Raw genomic sequence first — 14,797 nt, 5'->3', positions numbered from 1 at the left:
GGGGATTCGAACCCGCGACCCGCAGATTGCGAGTCGAGTGCCCTAACCACCTGGCCATGCCGGGCCCCACCAAAGTCAACCACTGTCTAAACAAATGTTACTTAAACTTTAGATGTTAGGTGTATCTTCATACTGGATGTTATCATTAATATTAATTTCCCACCATAGCCAGCTACTTACTTCAAAACTATACTTGGTAAAGAACATAGTTAACTGGATAAACTGTTCTTACTTATAAACATTAGAATACATTGTTTCATCACTTGGATGGCATACTGTTAACGACATCTTCGGACGTCCTTAATATTTATTTTCTCCACTATTTTAGTCGCATATTTACTATTAGAGGAATGATTATGTTTGACCTCTTTGTTTCATCTTATCTAGTACCTCCCCCCCCCACCCCATGACCTACGCACTATTTTCGGCATATCTAGGTTGAAACCACACATTTTGTTTTATCTCTCTATGTCAATGAGCGAACGAAACGATAAGGTATGGTCCAAAAGAAACCATAAACTAAATTTATTTTACTACTTATATATATATATGTATAACTTGAAAGTCACCCTTAAATTTAATAAATCCACAAGTTAATTTGTCTGGTACGAGTTCACTGATTTTGAGGCATTATTTTTTATTAAACTTATTCGCTGATTGTACGCTTTCTAACAAAATAATACATACATTTGGACAGGACGCGGCTCAATGGTTAGCATGAAGAGTTGCGCAACGGAAGGTCCCAGGTTCGATCTCACAATAAACCGCTTAACACTTTTAGCTGTGGACGCATTATAAAAGTGACAGCCTCGTTATTCGAAGTAGTCGCGTTGGCGGCCAGTGCTGCTGAGTGGTCACATTCTATCTGGTTAGCAGTTCTAAATTAGGTGTGTCTAAGATGTTGTTTATGTCGAAAGTATTGAATCAAATTTATTTCTTGTTTATTTTTTATTGCAGCTTGGGAAATTTTACAATTTGTTAAAATGCTCAGAAAACAAAGCCACAATGAGCTATCTGCTGTGTCCACCGCGGGGAATCAAACCCCGGATTTTAGCGTTGTAACTCAGTACACATACCGCTGTCCCACCAGAAACGCTTGGAGAACACTAAAAAACGTGTCATACCGTTACGGCAATTTGAAATAATTTGAACATGAAAAAACATGTTAAGCTATTTAATCGACAAAATATCACATAGGCCTAACAAAAGTAGTACTATATAGTAAGTATTTTTAACGCATAACAGTACGACCTTTCGAAACTAAATATATATCTGGCGAAGAGAGTATTTGGGTCGTTTTGTAAATGACGTCAGAGAAAGAGATAACGAAAACTAGCACATGAGGATTTGCACGTAGGCTTATTCCAAATTGTCGACGTTGATTGGTTGTTTGAAAAATTCAAGGGTCTATTAAAATAACATTAATAGATTTAGTTCGTTTTCCAATTTTCTGCTCTTTTTTATTTAAGTTTTTAAACTAGACATCTAATTAACCGTAATAAGTAGTACTATTGTATATAATGGAATAAATGGCGCATGGATACTTACTTCTCACAACAAGTATATCTTAAAATAATTAGTACAATTCCAGCATTTTCACCTGTGTTACATAGATGTATATATTTTATGTTGGTGTTGAAATTGAACGAATACTTAATGATTCGAAAATTGAAATTATTTATCAGTTGAATTGAACTTTCAGATTTTAATTCGGCTCGCCAGCTCCGAAATCCCGATCTCTACCACAGGGTCAACCAGGCGCTCTATTCTTTTAGATTTGCAGACACTACACATCAACAACATATATAACTGTTAATTAAGGTTTTTAATTTTTACTTACCAATAACATGTGGGTAGCCATACTATTTTGTTCATCTAAATTTGGATTTTTTCCATTTATTTCTGTTTTACAAAACAATGTGTTATATTCGTATCATGCATTTTATGATGATACATTTAAGCCCTATCTTTTTTATGCGCAAAGCTACATAATTGGATATTTACCCACCACGGGTATCGAACCCTGATTTTCAACGGTATAAGCCCTCAAGCTTACCCTAGGTCACCGGGGCGTGAATTCATTAACTCATCAAAACTTTATTCAACCGTATATATATATATAATTAAACGACTTTTTTCTTTCATTTTTCTTTCATTTCTTTTTTTTTTTTGGCTCGCTTCAGTGTTCCACCTATACAATGAAACCGTAATAACGTAGAAAGGCTTTTATTGTTAACAAAATTATGTCACGAAAATGTTTTACAGGGCATATGATTGTGAATGATCACAATATAAAAGACCTAGTTTGTGTTTAGGCTTAGATAATCGTGAAATTTTTATTTTATTTCTCGTGTTCCTCTTTTTTTAATCAATTTATATATTGTCTTTGATTATTTTTGTGCATTACTTTCTGTAAATAACCGAGCTCAAACACACGGATTATGTTGCATTTTTACTCACTATCAGGGGTATAGTATTCGCAGATGAAACCGGTTTCCCTACACGTTTTAGACAAATAAACCCGCAAAAACAGCAGATAGACCCAAGAATACCGGGGGTGTTTTAATGAGGATAATGACTGCGAGTTTTCATTTAAGAGTGAAATAAAGATACCACACGACTATGTGTGCTAAAAGAATAAATATATTTATTACTCTAATGAACAATAACATCAAATGACAGCAATAGCCCGTGTACCCTCGCAGATAACAAACAGTCCTTCCTTCTCAAACCGATGTTTAGTTTTGTTGCGTCTTTTCTTTCAAGATTGGAAACCCACAAACCAAACACGATGATCTACATAAAGGTAAATTCTCTCGATAGATCGACTAGTGGATAACTAAACCAAGAAAGCGTGCCTGTATTCAGAATGTTAACTCGCTTTTTTTGTCCAGCGATGGGCGTCACCTCGTGACTCATGTTTCCTGACAGCATTAGATGGTTGTCAGTTTCAGTCAACGTTACAATTAGCCAGCAACAGGTATTCAAGTTTTAATTCGTTCAGCACAGGTTCTAAACACAACAATAAAATATCCGTGCAGGGGAGACGTCACCTACAAAGAATAAACCAGCTCTGGGCCATGTGTTGCCGCCATGATAGTGTGGAAACTAAATAATTAATTATTTGCAATAAATCTACATAATTATAGAAGGTGAAAACCCATGATATGCTCGCTTATCATCACCAGGCCGACTTGGATACAACTGACATAGAAGCGGTCAAAACGCTACTTAAATCATCAATTTCATGATCAACTGTTACAGTGTGAACTCGATTAAGAAAGCGAATTGTAAAGTTATAGTTATTATCAATTCTATTTAAATGATTTACAAATTAGAATTATGGTAAGGATTAACAACACAATATTTTTTATTTACTTATTTTAAAAACAGATTAGCCCCCAGTGGCACAGTGGTATGTCTGCGGACTTACAACGCTAGAATCCGGGTTTCGATACCCGTGGTGGGCAGAGCACAGATAGCCCATTGTCTAGCTTTGTGCTTAATTACAAACAAACAAACAAAACAGATTATTTATTATTTTATTTGAATTAACTTTACTATCATTCATAATAACTGGTTAACCAGCAAGGTAGTCTATGTATTCTCGAAGCTGGTCAAACAATCACATGAATAATAGTAAGAACACATGAACGAAATCAAAGAAAAATATATAATAATTTGTCAACCACACTACATCTGCCACATCCAATGCCTACGAGATCTTTCGTACAATCAAGCCGGGATGCAACAGACATAGCAGTGGTTGAGGCGCTATTCACATCACTGATATTATGAACACCAATTGTTAGGGTGTGAATTAAATTAATTAAGTGAATTTGGTATTATTTAATCTTTTATTTTGTAGAACCCGGTTATCAGGTTATCGTACTTAGTTACGCCATGACAGCCTTGAACAAATTTCGCGTAAAGTTACACAAGGGCTAACTGCTCATAGTCCCTATATTTGAACTGATAGACGAGAGGGTAAACAGCACCCATAGCCAACTCTCGAGCTACTCTTGTCTGATCGAATAGAGTGATTTGACAGTCCTTCTTATAGCGCAATCATTACGCCCAAATTCCAGAGCCCAATTTTGCAACAACGGGTCGCGAACCACGAACCTTACAATTCATACTCCGGGCACGAAAATTCTCAAACAAACTAACAAAAGAACGACCGTATAATCTGTTAAAAATTAATTTTAACTGACACCCTTGTTAGTATAGATTACGTTTCCACTAATACAGATATTAAGAACTGTTTGAAGGTAGTCCAAGTTTCGTATTTCCTGAAAATTACTTGTTCGCCTGCTCTTCTGAATAATGAATAAGTAAAATAATAATTGTTAATATATGGTGTTAAAATAAATAAATAATACATAGTTTCATAATCTTTACCCTAATTCCAATATTGTCTGACATAAATAAAATTGATGGGAAATTACACTTCCCAACTTATTCCAGTTCACACCGTAAAAGTTGTTGTCAAACAGTTTCTTAATACAAATTGCGCCACAATTACATCTGCCATATTTCAGCCTGATTGAAGAGACCTGGTGTTGCGCGAAAGGCCTTCTGGATGTAGCAGATATAGAGTAGTTGGTTTATAATTAATTATACATTCTTCTTTACTTTCGCTCAGAAGTTATTATTAATCTTTTATACAGGAATCAGAACAAGCTCAACATATCAAGGGATTGACCTAATCAGGGATTTGACTTCACATTTGTTCGACATTGTCAAAAGACGCCATATTTCTGACAGATTTTCTGAGGTTATTTAGGTAAAATAACTGGGAAATGCATATGCTATTAGGTCAATGACGGATAATCCACATCTAAAAATGAAACAAGTTATAAACATAGACGTGTTATCCGTTCAACTTCATGGTACATAGCATTTTAAATGAGCGTCATTCATACCAGATATTGCTTTGACCAGACTAACCCTATTTGACACCTCTAGAAACTTGGTTCAACTCGTAAAAAATCATTAAGTTTTTTAATGCAACCTTCTCATCTAATTAATGCCGATTTCCTGTAAGTTTAGCAGCAAAATAAACATGCTTATGAAAGGCTAAAATCAATATAAATTACATTATATTAAACACAAATATTGGAATTTCCATATATTTTATCTCGGTGTTTATTTTTCGATCTTATCACACACTTAGGCCCATATCAGTTCACTAAAGACTTTCTACTCGGAAGTAGTCGTTTATTTTATGTTCAGCTTGCAAAACTTTGTTTATTTATTGTTAAAAGCAAGTATAAACAATGGGCTATCTGTGCTCTGCCCATCACAGTATTACATGCCTTCAGACTTACCGTTGAGTTACAACTTAGTTTTTTGGCTATGCTTATATCTCAGATAATTTACGTTTTTCTGTCTAATATTCGCGATCGTGGAATTGCGGGATTCCTTGTCGAATAAACTTTTTGTCTAATTTCTAAGTTAATTTTTACTACATTTGCAAAACTCATGCAAACGGACATTGATGTTTAGTGACTCTCACGCTCTCCTGTTTATTAAAAATTACTTTCATTTACAAATTTCCTTGGTACAGTTATTTCAAGTCCCTATTTTAGTTGTTTTTTACTATGTCACACTTATTCTGTATTACATTAACTAACTTCGTTTGGGGAATTAAAATACATATTGCTGTTCATAATTTAGGTGAAATCTTCTTCTACGCATATTGAAATATATATATACTAGATCTATTTCCGTAGGGTCCCCGAAAGTGTTTTGTTTTAAGAGTAAATAAAACCACAATTAAGAGTAACAACTATTTTTATTTCTTGCCATTGAAGTTCATATGTCATGCCGTTTTGTAGCCTACAGAGTGCATAATTATTCTCGAGATTAATGGCATGCGCAGGTTTAACTGACGTCATTTTAGTGTCTACTGACTGACGGACGGACAACACACTATTGTGGTGCGAGTGGTTAAAACAGGTGACCCCCCCCAGGCGGCCTTCGACCCCCCTTCTGGGAAAATTATCAGAAGAAGGAAAAAGAAAGATGAAATTCAAAACCTTCGTTTTGAGAGTTTACGTTAATATCAACGCCTTTTGACGACGGGATTTAATGATGGGGAGTCGCTGTTCGAGTTAGGAATTATCTTATAAATTAATATTAGCTCTGGTACACATACACTCAAACTCATGAAACATATTGTATTTGATGGGCATAGCACAGATACTCCATTAAGTAGCTTTATACTTAATTATAAACAAACAAACGCATCGTATTATTATTATTTTTTTAAAGAGTATATATCGAGCTACCTACCTACCTCTTTATTTACCTATCTATGTGTTTGGACAACACGTGTTTAAAGATATGCCCATTACTCTACACATGATAAGTGAACCACATTCTCAGCTGACTAATTAATCTGTTAATCCCCTGACCTCTTAGACAGGTGATCTAGATTATTCATAAGCTCTATTCTGCTTCATAGTCGTCAAGCAGCGTGGCGCGTGACATAACTGACTCTCAAAGAGGACAGATTGTAGAAACCTCACTAATAGGTGATATTATTACTCAAATTGCACAACATCTAGTCTTTGTAGCAAGTAGAAAAATATCAAAGGTAATTAAAGCATTGCGATGAAATTATCTCATTACATCTCATCAGATAACAGTAAATGGAAGACCACCACGAGTGAATTAGACCCCCGTGTTTTATGTCAAACTAACTGAGGTACCCTTTCAACTCATGTGGAAGATATAGAGACCACTGAGAGGTGACGTGGGAGGTCAGATCCAAACGTCGACCCATCCTATGTCCCTCTACAGAGGAGCCCTAAGGGTGCATGCCAGGTCTGGTGAAAATCGGTCCAACGGTTTGCCATTATATCTTCGCAGACACACAAACATGATTTTATTAAATATTGGTTTAGAAGATTGTGGTCTCTGGAATGGAGCGTAATTTCTCAGCATAACTCAGGAAGTTCTAGATGCCTTATTATAAAAACGTAACTAGTTATAACAAAGGCGAAATCACACGTTATTAAGCCGCCTCCGATGGGCTTGGGTGTTTCTAATTATTTTGTACAATCTCTGTGCATATCCACGTTGCAACAGCTAAATTAGAGCATTTGAAAGATAATTTTTCGTTTATTTGACATCAACATACGAGACTTGGTTGCAGTACCAGTTTCAAATCGCCGAATTATAGGTTTAGCCCCTCTTGTCCGAAGAGTGGGTATATTTTTCTAGGCTCTATAAAGATGGACAGCTGTATGTACTCAACGTCAGGTAACAACCATTTAAAACTTTTATAAAACTATACAAAACATCACTAACTTTTGTATAGTATCTTAGTTTTTAACCACAACAGAAAGTTTACGTTATGAAACATGTTAACGGTAGAAAGTCAAGTTTTTATAAACAGATGTTAGAAGTTATTCTTACTAAAACAGGAAACGGTGTTGAGTAGTCTTTCTGTAAAATAACTTTTTGATAGATTGTATAAGTTAAAATTATCTTTGCTAAATATTTTCTGCATGACATATACATACATTTTATTTAACACCTCAAATGTCTGTTTTGTTCTGTTTTTCGTGACTTTTTCCGATTTCATTCCAATGCCAACTTCCTAAGATGAATTATTCGAAACATTTCCAAAGGTTTGTTTCAGTTAAACCATTTATTTCCTTGTTTTTATGTTTCATTAGAGCAAGTGCCTTCTCACAACTGGATATGGAGGATGAATCTGATAGATAGTGTCTCTCCACTGTTATAGGGGGTTCTATATATTCACTTACCTCTCTCACGAAGAAACATTTTAACACTCCTATTTCATATTTTGAATTTGTCCGTACTACAACTGAGACGATTTTCTCGTCTAGTTGCTTAAAATAAAAACAAACAAAAAACAACAACAACAGAAATAAATATATGATGAACTGCTACATATCTTCTGTTCCATACGTTAAAATGAACATAACTATTGTTTTCCTTATACATATGCTCGACTCGAATTTCTGCGGGTCGTGGGTTCGAATCCCCGTCCCACCAAACATGCTCGCCCTTTCAACCGTGGGGGCGTTATAATGTGCGGTCAATCCCACTATTCGTGGGTAAAAGAGTATCCTAAGAGTTGGCGGTGGGTGGTGATGACTAGCTGCCTTCCCTCTAGTCTTACACTGCTAAATTAGGGACGGCTAGCGCAGATAGCTCTCGTGTAGCTTTGCGCGAAATTCAAACAAACTTATACATGTGTGTTTGTTATTGGAAGCATGAAGTGATTTTACATGTTATTATGTGCTGCACGGTTTCTCAGTAGAGAAGCAGTTATAACAGCAGAAGTTCTAAACTTCAGAGCTATATCATATACAAAGAAGACTGTTTTCAATTAGAAGCTGGCTTACGACTCTAAAAATCGAGTTTCGATACCCATGGTGGGCAGAGCACAAATAACCAATCGTATAGCTTTGCATTTAATAAGAACCAAACCAAATTCAATCAAAAAAGTTGAAAACCATCAGTAACAAGGTGTTTAAGAATAATATAAGTTAGGATATTTTTTTACTCCTTTTACTTGAAAACACGTGAAACAAAATAGAAGTCCTTTGAAATACTTTTAACACATCTGACGAATTAACGACAAACTAAGTGGTCAAACTATTTTTTTTTAAAACTCCATGTTTTTATCCTAGTATAAGTTAGTCAAACATACTACAAATTACACTATTTCTAATAACTTTCAAAAGAGGTTTTAAGGAATTGATTTAAACGTAAGATTGAGAAACAGTATCACTAGTAGCCTCTGGTGGAATGGATTTTGACTTAATACACCTCCGCGGGGAAGAATCATAACGGTATAGTTGACTGATATTCATTAGGGTCTCGAATGGAACGTGATTAAACAACCGTAGTATTTTTTTTTACATAATCTAAAAATGACCGCAAAATCAGTGATTGACTGCATATCCAAAGAATCAGTTTCTAGACCCAATAAAGTCAAGTCTATGTTCGTTTTACAGGGTTATAATGTTTGACGTAGTTATGACTATTTCTTGCTAATTGGAGCCTGTTGACATGTCAAAAAATTTCATAGGACTAAAAATGTGTTTGCTATTGCTATTCCATAAAATATTCCAGTTAAGTTATTGATGGTGATGGAGTTGCATTTACCATCCTCTTAAATGTTATTGTTCTAAATTGTGTTTGCTTTGGTAAAGGTTATAGAATTTTACGTTTTGCTGCATAATGTTTATTCTTCCTGCATAATCAGCAATTTGTGATGCGTAACTTAAATTTTTCAGCTGCATAATTTTATTATTTTTTACGGCATAAAAATCAAGCCCCTGATGATGAGGGTAATGAACTGGTTGACCTAGATACTTACATACTAAGATATTAACACTGAAACGTATATTTTTATTTCTAGATGCACAAATAAAATGGAAGAATGCGTATGTGTTTCTTGCTTTTACGTATATAGTCAAGGCATAAAATTAGTTTCTTACAACATTCCCGTGTATTGGGAAACCGTTTACTCGATTTTTGTATCTGCATTTGACGTTTACAATGTATACATAGAAATGTGTTCAAGAAAATATATAAGTCATACTTTCAGATATAATATTTTTATTTAATATTATAAACAAAATAAATCCACAAGATATATAAATAAGATTCAAAGTACTTCCAAATTATTCTTAAATACTTTTCATAAGGTAATCTTTTTTTGTTGTTGTTGATTATCACAAAACTAAAATGGAAAAAAAAAGAAAGATTCATGGGTACTTGAAAGACAACTGTAAAATTTTTCTAAGCATTTTCATGCGTTCTGACTAGGATTTCTAATATGAAATTTGTGTTAATTCATTCTAAAAGTTAAGTTTTCTGTTTGTCCAACGTAACTTTCATCACACAATTTAACATATAATTACAGTTTTTAGAAGTGCAAGAGTACATCATTTTGATTTGAAACAAAATAGTTCCATTATGTTTCTAATGATATTAGTATTGTTAATATATCCTAGATTACAGAGTAGACATATCCTACTCCTTACATTATCACGTTTATAATAAAGTAAACGTTTTTGGGTTGCCTATAAGCTACTGTAACATTAATATTACTTAAGGCTCTTCTTATAGTGCTTGATATACAGGAGGCAGTTAAAATTCTTGTACTCTTAACTTGTAATCCTGGGATATACGAAGTAATGACTGGTAAAATTTGTGACTGGTTAATATCCTATTGTACCATATACAAAATCTATATAATTCTCGTTGCCAAAGTATATGGGATATTTATTTTGAATTGTCTGGGATAGTTACTTCTAAATACTAAATATGCGTGTGAATAGTGGGATTGACCGTCACATTATAACGCTCCCACGGCTGAAAGGACGAGCATGTTTGGTGTGACGGGGATTCGAATCGAGTCGAGCGCCCTAACCACCTGGCCATGCCGGGCCAGATACATAGATTGCTGTTTCATTATTATATGGAATACAAATTTTAATGGGTTTAGTTGTAACCAAGTTTTAAATTATCCAAACATTAAATTTACAGCTGCAAAGGCTTATAGAACTAATTTCTTCAATGTGTTGGTTGAAACTACTGACAATGGCTCTTTAAAAAATGATTTTTTTTTTATAAACTGGCCAATTCACACGCTTGACAATTCCCGGTTATCCGGGTCCCATTTGACAATGTTATAAAATTACCGATAACACGACTGCACACATACTAATAAGCTATTCATGAACGCCTTCTTCACACAATTACCGATAACACGACTGCACACATACTAATAAGCTATTCATGAACGCCTTCTTCACACAATTACCGATAACACGACTGCATTCACACATTATAAATATTTTCAAGATGAAGGTTAGTTGTTTTCCACCACCTAAGAACGAGAAAAAGCAGTTTTTAATCGTGTACTCTAACGATAAGGTCAGGACCTTTGCTAAAAGTTAGATATGTCAACTTTGTAATCTAGGATATATTAACAATACGATTGAACTATTTTGTTCAAAATCAAAATGCTGTACTCTTGCACTTCTAAAAACTGTAATTATATGTTAAAATGTGCAATATGTGATGAATGTTACGTTGGTCAAATAGAGAATTTAAGATTTAGAATGAATCAACATAAATTTCATGTTAGAAATCCATGTCAGAGCCCACTAAAATGCTCAGAACATTTTTACAATTGTATGATAAGTACCCTTAAAATCTATTACAAGAACCTCTTTTTTATATTCGAATTTAGTTTTACGATCATACGAAACATATTTTATAAGAAAACTCGGAAGTACGCTTAATCTCACTTACCTAACTTGTAGATCTATGTTTTTAAATTGTTTTATTATTTACAAGTTTGAATTGTTTATGGATTTTGCATAATATATAATCATTATTCATAGTGATATTTTTAGAATATTTTGGTTAGATGTATGTGCAAAAAATATAATTACACACACACATATATATAATACATTTCAACTTTGTTAAAGATTATTAATACGCGTTGATTTTTAATTAGGTTGGCTGAATAGGAGTGTTGAAGCTGCGAAAGCGCTACCAACAGACGAAACTCAAAAATATAAACAAACGATATTTCGAACTTTGAATATACATGTATTAAATACGCTCGAGAAGATCACACCTCTATATATGTGTGTGTATATATATGATTAGACGTAGTTGATCATCATATATTTTGCTTTATCTATTTATAATAAAAACTATAATAAGGAAACTACGGTACTTACTTCTCCGCTTAGGCCTCGACAACGACACATATTGAATTTTTTGAAGCCACACTGGTTCAATAAAGCTACCCCAACACGTTCAAGTCTGAGGTTTGTATTACTACAAACGACAGTTTGAACAGCTGGAAGACATAAAACAAAATCACCTTTAATACGTGCTTGTACAGTTACAAATAGATTAGAGGCTACAAGTACAAGTTACATATCATGATAAAGTCCACCATCATCGTCATGGCGTGAACTACATCACACCTGACTATCATATCACGCAAACACATGTACATACTAACACGAGCTGGCCTATGAACTGTCCAATCATATGTAAAGGGTTCGACCATTGTGCGTGTGTTAGCTGTTTCAACCGATAACCGCTTTCCACAAACAGGCTTGAACAATGTAAGGTAACTCGCCCTCTAGGGTTTGTTGTCCCCGAGAAAACACTATCAGGAACACCTAGATTAAACAAATAGAATGCACCGTATCTATTTTAAAAAGAAAGAAACACAACACAGGCATTTTTTAACGTAACAAGACCTGAAACTTCAAGGGCCTTTCAAAGGAACATTAAGCCTCAAACTGAAGTCGTTAATGGAAGCACCTACACTACAGTACATATATATTATCAGGGACGATATATGGGTTCATTCATCGCAAGCGATTAAATACATTTGCAAACCGGTGTTATAAAAAATTACATCAACCATCTTTACTTTACTCATATTACTGGAATTCAGCTGGAAAAAGTTTTAATTCCCATGCTCAGCGTTTTCAGAATCGTAGCGAAGAGAAAATAATTGAGACTGACATTTTCTTATACATAAGATAAAAAACGAAAAATGAGCGTATAAAAATTACAACTTTAAACAAGCCTCACATCTGTTTCGCAAGATATTTATATTCATAAAGCTGTAATGTCCATTGTTTATTAGTTTCTTTTTTTTTATATGAATACCACATATAAGCGTCTTGTTTTAAATATTCACGAAGAGGTTTAATTGCTGTCATTAGGCCTATAATATTTAAAACATTTATTAAAATATCCATGAAAAAAAAAGTTACCCCCAACTGACACAGTTTTTAAAAAAAAATATTGCGCTAAAGCCACATCTTTCTGCTTTTGTCTTCGACGCCATTGTTGTAAAATAAAAACTTTGTCGTAAATGCGCCAAAAAAAAGAAGAAGTATTTTCGTTGGTCCGTTATAAATCAAGGGATTTAATTTCAGGTTTTTACACTAGATAAATCCTCTGTCAGAATGTTTAGACATGTCTAGCGTAAATTATCTAGCTTTGGTGTACGAAGCTAGGCCAAAATATATGGGCCTGCAAACGTGTGTTGTAAACTTAAAAGATAAAGTTATGATTTTGATTGCAATATAGAGGTACGTAACTTAACGTGCACGTGACTCATTCAATGGTAAAAAACAAGTCATGATAGTAGTTACCGCATAGTTTCCTTTGCCCACGGGCATCATGGGACGCTGTAGAGTGACGTTTATCTTATTCTTGTTTGTTTTTTTTAATCTTCCAGACTTTATTCAATGACATGTGTTGTAACAGTTCTTTATTCTTACACTTCCACAAGTATATATTATACATCATACATGCTGTTTATTGTTGCTGTTAACACAAAGCTGCACAATTAGTTCTGTGCGCTGTTTCCACAGCAGGGAAGCGAACCCTGAATTTCAGTGTTCCAAGTCCATAAACCTAATACTCACAATTGAAAGACATGTGTGTACTGAAAGCCTTCTTCTTAACAATATCTCAGTTCCCATTAAGACAATTTTGCTATAGAATTCAGTTGGTAATATTTTAGACGTTCTAAAAACAAAGGTTTCATACCAATTTGTATCTTTCGACTATTTACTTTATTAACTCTAACATACAATACCCGCACTTTACTTCGAGGTCCGAAGACCCCAATGTATTTACCAAGCTCCTCCATTATCCTCAAATTATGGCTACCCCAAGGACACTCACCCGTTATAAATGAGCATATGTGAAAAGTTTAATCCAATAAGCTTGTGAGTTGAATACATTTCGAAACAAGGTGTCCCCGAGATTCCGAGGGAACACAGGAACACAAAATCCAAGGCTAGATTCGGGTTTGGATCTAAGCCTCCATCATGCTTGTGTGAACTTCTGGGCGCGTTTTATGTTTGTAGAATATCCGATTATAGTATGTGTGAACTTCTGGGCGCGTTTTATGTTTGTAGAATATCCGATTATAGTAGAAACGAAGTCGAGCCTCATTAATTTCCAGCTCCTGTAAACCTAGTTCACGTAGTAGAAGTATATGTTAATCTGGAATATCATGTTTGGTTTCATGTTTATAGAATATCCGATTATAGTAGAAACGAAGTCGAGCCTCATTGATTTCCAGCTCCTGTAAATCTATTTCACGCAGTAGAAGCATATGTTAATCTGGAATATCATGTTTGGTTTTATGTTTGTAGAATATCCGATTATAGTAGAAACGAAGTCGAGCCTCATTGATTTCCAGCTCCTGTAAACCTATTTCACGCAGTAGAAGCATATGTTAATCTGGAATATCATGTTTGGTTTTATGTTTGTAGAATATCCGATTATAGTAGAAACGAAGTCGAGCCTCATTGATTTCCAGCTCCTGTAAACCTATTTCACGCAGTATAAGTATATGTTAATCTGGAATACCATGTTTGGTTCCTTTGATTTATTTTCACACAAAAATGACTTATATCAGGTTCCAGATTACCGTATAAGATTTAGTGTATTAGACCCTGAATCTGAAGGACCATAGTTCACTCGCTGTTGCTGCAAGTTTGTACTCTGCACTTTGGAACTGTGGGTGCATCATCAAAGCCAAATTGAAATCTCACTATTCGATTAGAGTATCCCAAAATCTGGCGATGGCTTCTGTTGATAAACTGCCTTTCTCCTGGTCTATTAGTCAGATAGTCCTAGCATATCTTTGCACGTACGTCCGAAACAAATAAATAAGTGTGTTTAACACCTATGTTGTTTCTCGGTGAGTCAGCGGTAGGCTTATGGATTTACAACTTTAACA

The 14,797-nt window shown here is 34.5% G+C and overlaps 1 protein-coding gene across 1 annotated transcript in view; it reads right to left on the bottom strand.

The window, feature by feature from the left end:
- LOC106468550 overlaps positions 1–11,895 on the bottom strand; it is a gene marked incomplete at its 3' end in the record, with an annotated part of 22,576 nt that extends 10,681 nt beyond the window's left edge. The window contains exon 1 of the mRNA XM_022396880.1: positions 11,751–11,895. Coding sequence (XP_022252588.1) covers positions 11,751–11,780 — 30 coding nt within the window. The remainder of the gene's footprint in view (positions 1–11,750) is intronic.
- Between the last annotated feature and the right edge of the window lie 2,902 nt (positions 11,896–14,797).

This window comes from Limulus polyphemus, unplaced genomic scaffold, assembly GCF_000517525.1.
Source record: "Limulus polyphemus unplaced genomic scaffold, Limulus_polyphemus-2.1.2 Scaffold3050, whole genome shotgun sequence".
NCBI classification, from domain to species: Eukaryota; Metazoa; Arthropoda; class Merostomata; order Xiphosura; family Limulidae; genus Limulus; species Limulus polyphemus.
This window is presented reverse-complemented; position numbering and strand designations above follow the sequence as displayed.